The 9,593-nt window shown below is 44.1% G+C and overlaps 1 protein-coding gene across 4 annotated transcripts in view; it reads right to left on the reverse strand.

Annotated features, from left to right (window-relative positions):
• The window catches only part of LOC144934725 (E3 ubiquitin-protein ligase MIB2-like), a 66,975-nt gene that overhangs the window by 54,346 nt on the left and 3,036 nt on the right, over nt 1-9,593 (reverse strand). For 2 of the 4 annotated variants that reach the window (XM_078860794.1, XM_078860797.1), the window contains exons 2-9: nt 8,320-8,562; nt 7,292-7,463; nt 6,633-6,739; nt 5,860-6,054; nt 4,142-4,263; nt 3,281-3,388; nt 2,299-2,397; nt 762-918 (exon numbers count right to left, since the gene is read on the reverse strand). In XM_078860794.1, coding sequence (XP_078716920.1) covers nt 762-918; nt 2,299-2,397; nt 3,281-3,388; nt 4,142-4,263; nt 5,860-6,054; nt 6,633-6,739; nt 7,292-7,463; nt 8,320-8,536 — 1,177 coding nt within the window. In that variant the 5' untranslated portion in view covers nt 8,537-8,562. The remainder of the gene's footprint in view (nt 1-761; nt 919-2,298; nt 2,398-3,280; nt 3,389-4,141; nt 4,264-5,859; nt 6,055-6,632; nt 6,740-7,291; nt 7,464-8,319; nt 8,563-9,593) is intronic. The other 2 variants (XM_078860796.1, XM_078860795.1) reach the window with 2 other exon arrangements.

The raw sequence follows: 9,593 nt of genomic DNA on the forward strand, positions 1-9,593 counted from the left end.
CGTTTTACGATTCAAGGACACAATATAATTTTATATTCGATTATTTTAAATTTGTGAGACATGGACTTTATAGCGGTGTCTATATATATAATCAGTAGCATACCTGTCAACCCCTTATCAGTGCCTATCTTATTACAGACCAATTCAGACCTTATTGGTCATTCCATGCCCCTATACATTTCAACGTTCATCCTACAAAGACCCACAATAAGGGAGAAACCCAAACTAACATACAAAAAAAATTCACTGAATTTCCCTATACAAGAATACGGATAAACCATATGGGTTGCCAGGTATGCGGGAGTGTTAATAAAAACTATAAAAACAAATTAACAACAAAAACAGATCCTAGAGTTGAAAATCAATGCTCCCACATGGTGAGTGTCAGAAGTGATTAGAATCAGGCCTAACAAATACTCTGTATGAAGATAAATGTTTGTGTATTTACATTTATCCCCATTGTCATTACTTGCAGCTGGCTTCAAGGTAAAGGGGGGGGGGGGGGCAGCGATGGTCCAGAGAAACGAAAATACTGAACGGTTCATTCGTGATAATAACGGGGGAATCGAGTTAATCACCCTCGACGAGTGAGGAGCAGCCTGGTCTGTTAAAAAAAAGTGCGCGTGTATGAGCAAGCTTAATAGAAAACCCGGAAAAATCTACCCGAAACTGAACTGTATGCACGTGCAGACAGTGTCGCCCCTCGGAGTGGCAATGGCTTCCAATTTCTCTCCCGCGCGCAGCTCTCCTCCTCCTCCTACCCGCGGCGCTGTCCTCGGATGTCTCGGCCAGATCAAGCGACTTCGGGTCGGCAGTGCTGACGCAGGCCGGGTTAAAATTCCAGATGTGGCCTCCCAGAGCCACGCGAAGGTCACCACTCGGAAGCACCTTTACCACCCGGCCCACCCGACCCAACGTCTGCCAAGAACACACAAGGGACGCCGCTTCAACCACTTGCATACAAAATCGGTGTGCGAATCCCATCCTAGTATGAGGCCACAACTACTCATCGAATATCATTCATGTACTTACACTATTTGTTGTTTGTTAAGGACGCTTCAAATTGCCGTGACTATGTAAGACTATAGAGCGGCGGTGGGCAACCTGCAGCCCGCGGGCTGCATGTGTTCCGTCGAGCCCTCGTGGTAGCCTGGTCTCAGTGTGTCCCTAGGGTGATGCGTGGGGTAATGGTTAGTGCATAAGCACGATGTCAAGCTTGTGGCCCACTGAAGTGGAGGAGGGCCGCTCATGTGGCCCACTAACTCGTTTGGCTTGCCCATTACTGCTATAGAGCATTCATTACTTTTATACAGTAATGTACAGTCCTTTACAGTCGACTGATGGATGAAGGCATCCCCACACCATGTCAGTCATGGTTGTTGCTGTAGATGGGAATTGAACTTAGGTTCACGTGCTCCACCGAGCCTATATGATTATCACAACAAAAAAAAAAAATCCCAAAACAATAATTTTATATATTTACATTGAAGGTTCAAATAATATAATAAAATGTGTTCCTTGCCGTATATATGAGAGGTGTTGTTATCACAGTATCGATACGTATTTTTATTTGGTTAGCCCTTGTGGTGGTAGTTTTACACCAAAATCCTTATCAGTCACCCTCCACCACCTGACAAGGTTGTCACATTTACAAAGATACTATTAATATGTGGCCAATTTGTGGATCAAACTCTTACCGAAACATGTTCTTCTCAATTGTGGCTTAAGGCTTGTAATGACTGAATTTAGCATGGATATATGTGGCGTTTCGCTCATGTTGTGAGCTTGGGAAATGTGGTGGCGAAATGTTAACTACCTTGCCTGGTATACAGAAGGTCGTAGGCTCGATCCCGACCCTGACGCCTGTATATTTGGAGTTTGCATGTTCTCCCCGTGGTCACGTGGATTTTTCTCCGGATCCTTCGGTTTTCCCCTCCACATTTGGAATCAACATGTGTTTAAAGTATTTGGCTGCTATACATTTCCATGTGATAAGGCACTTCGTTGAGCTATCATTTGTGGCCAAGTCGCTTCTGAAAAAGAGATGTATAGCTCAGTGGGCCTTACCTGGTGAAATAAAGTGTTTAATTTTACTGCATACTTTGATTCCCGTTAAATGTGAAGGCATTCCACGGCCTCTGGGAGGGTTATCAGGACAGCCATCCTATGAGCTTGTATTCACAGAATACAACGACTGAGTGCTCCGGGTGCACCAGATAGGAAGGGTTGGTTGGCAAAGTGACATCGCGAGGCAGGTGTGGGTGCTCCGTGCGGCTGGTGTCTCAAGTAATTTCTCACCTTGGTCATGGGATCTGCCCATCCCCCATGACCCAACTGCAGCCGCTCCACCTCCGCCTTATTATTGCCGATTCGAACTGTGTCACCCACAGAATACACCTGCAATGGACGTTTTTTAAAATAAGCACAGATTTTTAACTGGTATAATTTTACACCCCATCGCCACACTAAACCTTACGAAGTCATCATCGTGCAATGTCCCTTACATCAGCTCATGAGTGACACTGGCGTGAAACCAATGTCTGCCGTGGTTATTTCTCTCTAGCTGGTATCACTGCTTCAGTCACTCTCAATCCGTTTCAATCTAGATGCCTAACTCCTGCATCCATCCCCTTGGCTTTTATGTCTACCCTTACTCCTGTTCCCATTCACTTCCGCGCATGCAGCGTCGCTAATTGCAGGATCCTGTCTGGCCTCATTCCCGCGACGTGTCCGGACCACTGCATCTTCTCTCCTTGACCTCACTCCTGACCAGTCTTGACTTCACTCCTGACCATTGTCTTACATTGTCAATTTCAGTCTCTCTGCAATCTTGCTACTTCATTGTGATAATTTACCCGTTATAAAAAATATACACAACCATCAGCATCAATGCCACCATCCACGATTATCATCGTCATTTTTGGCATCATCAACGCACATTTTTACGAGGCTGAGAAAAGTGAATAACGGTGATAAATGATCGCTTTGTATTAGAATGCACTTGCTTTCATATAAAAACACGAAAAAAAATCTAATATATCTAAATAAACTTTAACACTAGTTGAGGCACCGTATTTAATTTGTGTATATTTATTTCGTAAATAGGTCTGATTATTTTCATCCACTAAACTTAAAATTTTCTATATTTTCAGTTATTCACATTTATAGAATTATCGTTTATTAATGCTATACAGGAAGGGCTAAAGATCAGAGATATTACAATCCAAAACGACTGTGTTGTAATTGCAAATGTGATATGCATTGTGCTGTCTGTCTTTACCTTGATGAGACACTTGGGGTTGTAAATATACTTTCCACCGTTGCTGTACACCACCAACACATCACCATTGTCAATCAAACCAGCCACTTTTCCAGGACGTGCTGCAATCTACACAATACACAGAATAACAAACAAGTTAAAATATGAGACAAGGATGACAATCTTTTAAAACGCATCGCTGAACTTATACAAATGTGACTTTGCAGCAAGTATGCTACAAGCCTGTTGCCTGCTTGTTGCACACATTGTTAATTTAATAGCAAAATAACGTTTGTAATTTGAAGAAATGCAGGAGCAGTGGTGTATCTAGTTTATAAAGAGACCTGGATCAGGACCGCCAGATGTTCCTGGGAGCTTGGAGCTAAAGGCCTGGAAGAGTCTGCCACATGGGGTCCCATTATTGAATACGTCGCCATGGTGGCAAGATATTAACTCCCTCGCCTGGTATGCAGGATATCGTGGGTTCGATCCCGACCCAGATGCCTGTATATTTTGAGTTTGCATGTTTCTCTCCCCATGGTCATGTGGATTTTTCTCCGGGTCCTCTGGTTTTTCCCCTCCACATTTAGATACATGCGCTTAAGAGTATTTGGCTGCTATGAATTTCCACACGATAAGCCACTTTGTTGAGCTATCATTTTTGGCCAGGTCGCTTCTGAAAAAGAGCTACGTAGCTGTGGGACTTACCTGGTCAAATAAAACATAGTTTAGTTTTTAGTTGAGTTCAGTAGAATCGTGACAACAAATCCAAGCCCGTTGTGGGACTCTCATCTGTGTGAGGCCTGGGAAAAAAATGTCGCTTTGTCCACCCACTCTTCCCCTCTGGACAGCCCTGACCGAGATGTCTTCCCATACTCTTACCAATGCCATTGCAACTGAGAATCCACCATGCTCCTGCTGCAGTACCATGAGGGTCTGTCCGTCCACTCCGCACCTCACGGTGTCGCCCAGACAGAAGCCCTGCTCAATGCTGTCCCCCTCACCTGAGCACGCACACATGCACGCACAGGCCACAGGATGCTCTGGTAAAAACGTGGCTGCTGATGACAGCAGTGAGCACAGCACTTAGAGGCCTCTAAAATAAGGGGTAACGGGGTTCAGTCTGTTACCATCGCCGGGCATTGTGAAAGCTGCCACATCAGTGTCTTAAGTTGAAAAAATCACGCAGAAGTCTCCGCATAATCTTGTATTTTTAGCAACACGAGATTGTGACCGAACAAGCGTATGCCGAGGACCCAAGCTCGCCAAGTCTATGCCACCAGACCCCAGGTGCCATCAGGTTTAGCACCAATCAACATAGATCAGGGGCAGTATATTGTACATTAAACTCAGAAATCCACCCGAATGTGGACTGGATTCACACAATGCACACCTCTACAGCGCAGGATAAAGCGTGGTATCTTTTAATATAGTACACACAAATAATCTGGCGATCTAAGTTCGATTCCCAGCCACGGCTAACAACAGTGTCACATGATATCTGAACTGGTCCTGGTCTCTCCTTCTACAAAACCCACACTGACAAGCGTGGTCAAGTAAGATAAACCCGCCCCCAAGACCACCTTCACAGCCCCCACGACCAACAAGCTGTGGAGAGGTCTTAATATAGCAGTGGACTGATGAATGACAACTGTAAGTTATTATTCTATTGGAAATTATTACACAAATGTTACCTACTTGCATGCAATATTCTTCAATACATAAGGTAGGCTGGGGTAAGAGGCCTGTGTGGGGTATAAAGCCTTTCTTGTCCTGGTGCTAACAGGACAAGAAAGGCTAACAGCAATTACGTCATCAGCCATGGTCAGGTTTGAGGTGCAGCTCAACAGACAAGCCACATGTGAACACCAGGAAAAAAAGGCCTTTTACCCGAGGAAGGCCTATTATATTATGTTACTATACATTTTCTTTTAGCCATGTGTTCTGATTCTATTTGTCACAGAACATGTGCTTGATCACTGGGTCAAGCACGGCAAACCCACGGTAGTGTAATGCCCAACTTTAATTACACTCTAATATTTTTTTATTTAAAGTAGCTTATGATAAATTAAGAAACACGTGGATAATCACTTGAAGGTTTGCATCATGATATTACGGAATATAAGATAAACCCTTCTGTGATTTCAATGGCATATGGTTTGGCAATAGATTAATACTTAAGTGATATGAAAAACCCACACAAAACCTAATGACACATAGCATAAGGGGATAAAAGATGCATTAGCTATTGAACATAAGTGTCTTCTAAAGCATGTTAACTCATGTAGTGAAATTGCACACGATACTTTGGCGTGAGCTGGTTTCAGCAGTTGTGGGACGAGTGCCGCGTCCGTACAGAGCAGCGTGCTGGCCCTGTCAATAAGAATGTCGGCAGCCATGACAGGACCACAATTACAGACGCGACAACTGCGGCAGGAGGCTCTACCTTACCAGGATCGGCTGATCGTAGGAAATGTGCAAATAATTGAAATCCTCTCACAAAGTGAAAAATGAAAACCCATCGTCTTCTGCAGACGAAAGGATGCCGTGGAGATGGTAAGTTCTCCAGGCCATGGTGGATGTCCGATTAGAGGAGGCACCTAGGCAAGACAAGTGGTCTGGATAGTAGTGGCGTCCACTGGAAGTTGGGCTTGCAAGCTGCAGGTCCATTTTTCCGGAAGCGCCCAGTCGGTACGAGTTGATCTCGCCTCTCCAGCGAACTTGGGCGGCGTTCCTCTGACTGGTGCTATCCCAACCTTTAATGGTCAACACCAGGCCCTTTCCGCCTTCTCCGCCTGGGACAGAGTAAGAGAGGGTTCAGCTGTCAATGAATCATGGGGTGACGGCAAAGCTCACAGGGACAACAAAGTTCAAGTGCATTCCCAGTTTAAATGCTGCTGCTGTGTTACGGGTGGGGCTACATTCACTGCTCTCACAGGATAAAATGGCAGAAAATAAATAAATAAGCATCAATCTGTATCTTAACATAAAAAGTACATCTTCTCTAATCCATTAATATGTGTATTGACTTTCTATATATTTTTTAAATAGCATTTGTTTAAGCACACTAGTTTCACTCTTATAGAAAGGATCGGACATGCAGACAAATACCGTTAGATTAACAGATACTATTGAAGAGTGACCTTAATATGGTCAATAACATCTGCTAAACCAGCAGATAATAATCTGCTGCGATTACTCGCAACTGATATTAGCCTTGCCCAGGAGTCATACGCAAGGTTTTTGGTGCAGTGAACTAACCACAACGCCACCACACCACATGTCTGAGCATAATGCTTGATACACTGTATCTTGTTATATATGTTACATGTGCCATGTGTTTCTGTATTATGGGAATAAATGTGTCAGTTACCATCCTGGTTGCCCCACTTCCAGTCAGCCCCTCGTATGACCACAGCCTCTGGGAAGATGCCCTTCAGAGGCACCTTCCTGGCCATGTGCCGCACTGGCACCTGCACACTGAGAACAACGGGAGAGCAAATGGATCAGCACAGCACAGCCCAGGCTCCCGCACTGTGGAGCTGCACTCGGCGGGGCGCTGACATAGACCAGTGGTAGCGCATTCGCCACGTTGTTGCAGAGGTCTATGGTCTGAATTTTCGCCAGACCACCCCGGTTATTACTGCCAGTGTATTGACCATAAATAGCTACGCGCCGCCTATTTCACAATGTATCCCGTAAGTCAATGAGTCGGCCACTTTGTGCCGGTGTCAGCGTCCAAGTTTTCCAAATTTGAAAAATTATCCGTAAATTACTGAATTGGGATTACCCATGGCAATCATCCACCCCCTACTAGCAGGCAATTCCGGATTTGTGCTTAAAGGAACTGCCAAATTAATTCTGCATAATACAATTTTTTTATTTTTTCCGAAAACGTGAAGGAAGATTTGTATTGCCGTCCGTGACAGATTCCAGTTAATAGAGCATTCCAAATGGCAAGGTGTTAGATAACAGAGCTTTTACCATATTGTAGTTACTGCAATGCCTTATATGTAAAGAGGACAAGCTTACCTCGGCGAGCCTGGTGAGGTGATGCGGTTGAAGGCGTGGCTCAAGCTGTGCTTGTCACCCATGTAGCACGACGTGCACAAGTCAAAGTCGGGGCACCCCCTGCACTTCCAGCGGATGCCCCAGATCCACTTTTCTCCACAGCCATCGCACATCACCCCGAGGTGCTGAGTGCCTAGTGTGGCAATGCATCCACATCTGTAGTTGCATCCTTCATGGACAGTGTGATTTACGTTTGGATCAAGCACCAGATGAAATTGCAATTACGTGGATGCACAATGATTAGGGGCTATTCATAGTCAACACACAAAGTAAGGATGATGCGATTCATTTGTTTGTGGGTACCCACCTGGAGTGGATACCCAAATCTTGGTAACCAGCTTGGTCCATTAGTAGGAAACTGTACGAGGTGACCATGTGGGTTCTGTCTACTACATCGGTACCCAACTACTGCCATGTTACATGTGTGAATTAGCAGAGCTTAGAAAGGGATGGTGAGGTGTGGTGGTATCAAATGGCACAGGCTAAGATGATTTCTCGATCTTTAGTTTAGGCATTCAGTGGAGGTTACACTGTTTTGGTGATTTCAGATGGGTTTTTCTTACTGACCATATACAAATAATGAATTTAATTTTAAAGAGCATCTGATTCAGTAAAAATGAATGCAGTTATCCAGCTTTTCATACATCAAGGTCGAAGTAAAATATATATGATGGATATTCCACATTCCTAAGGTCGGAACTGGTCTCTTTATTGCACAACCATGGATGACTTCCTACGATGTGATTCTCATTTTATCAGCCATGTAGGGAGGATAGGTCTGAGTTCACTCTCAAGCAGTATTGTTGTGTGGCTATCAAAGCATCACCTGAGCATACATTCATAATAATAAATATAATATTTCTTAGATAAATTTCAAACCGCTGTCAGTATATCTGGAAGCAATGGCTTTCAGCGAAAATACAACTGAATACAAACACACAAAACTATCTTGCAAGTTTTTGCTATGTGCGACAGGGCCTTAAGCTAACCTGTCTGTGCGTTGTCATACAGACGTAGGTCGTAGTGCCCGTTAACCCCAAGCCTGTACTTGTAGCGGCCACCGCAATCCCACTGCACAACGGCGCCACAGCTGCGCTCTGTGCCCCAGTTGCCTTCGGCCACCAGCGTCCCCAGGCCTCCCTCTCCTCCATCCTGCTGCTGCCAGCTCCAGCCCGGGCCCCGCACCACACGCACACCGGCCTGCATGGCGCTCCTCCTGCAGCAACACGCAACTGGCAATATGCAACCAGCAGGACACAATCAGCAACACGCAAACAACAACCAGTAACATGCGACCAGCAACACACGGCCAGCAATATTCCACCGGCAACACGCACCTAACGTAACCAGCGACAAACAACTATCAATACGCAACCAGCAACGTGTAACCAGCAATGTCACCAGCAACACACGGCAAGCAATACACGAGTAATATGCAATCGGCAACACGTGACCAGCATTATGCAACCAACTGTAATTAAAAGCTCACCCTGAAATTTAATATACTGTAGAGCAGGGGTGTCCAAACCTTTTGCAAAGAGGGCCACATTTGATAAAGTGAAGATGCCCGGAGGCCAATAGTTCTTTTTAACATTTTTTTTTACCACAAAAGTTACGTGAAAATACACACTGCTATAAAACAAATTTTCATTGTCACAATTACCTTTATTTTTCAAATGACAATGTAAGCAAATATAAGCCACTCAGGCAGACGTGAACAACTCTGAAAACACAATTCTGCCTTTCATTCAGTCAGATAACATTGAACAAACTGTATAAAATACCTTAAATTTCCATGAGTTAAATATCTTTGCCTCATGAACATTTTAAACAGGAGTTATACGTAATGCAAAGTGGTCTGTTATCATTAAACTTTAAAACAAGTGAATTTTGCCATTGTCTTTTAGAAGATCTTTCAGAAAGCAATAGTTTGTGTCACATCTACAGTTACATAGCATCAACAGTTATAACCAAATCTTAATCAAGAGTTTAATAAAAACAAGTGCCATAAGTCCAAGTGCATTAGTGTGCTTTAGGCTTTTCAATGTTAATAGTGACAGATGTTACAGTTCAAAACACTCAATTTCAGATTGATCAAGGAACAGATAACTTGCTGACACTAATGAGAAGGGTGATACTGAGATCTAAATTTTAGTAAAGAGACCAGGTCTGGCTTGAGGGCAGTGGTTGAGATGCGTAAAATGCCACGCAAGTGGGAGTCGCTCATTCTTGACCTCAATCGGTTCTTGTTTAAGTTCATGAC

Source organism: Lampetra fluviatilis, chromosome 11, assembly GCF_964198595.1.
Source record: "Lampetra fluviatilis chromosome 11, kcLamFluv1.1, whole genome shotgun sequence".
NCBI classification, from domain to species: Eukaryota; Metazoa; Chordata; class Hyperoartia; order Petromyzontiformes; family Petromyzontidae; genus Lampetra; species Lampetra fluviatilis.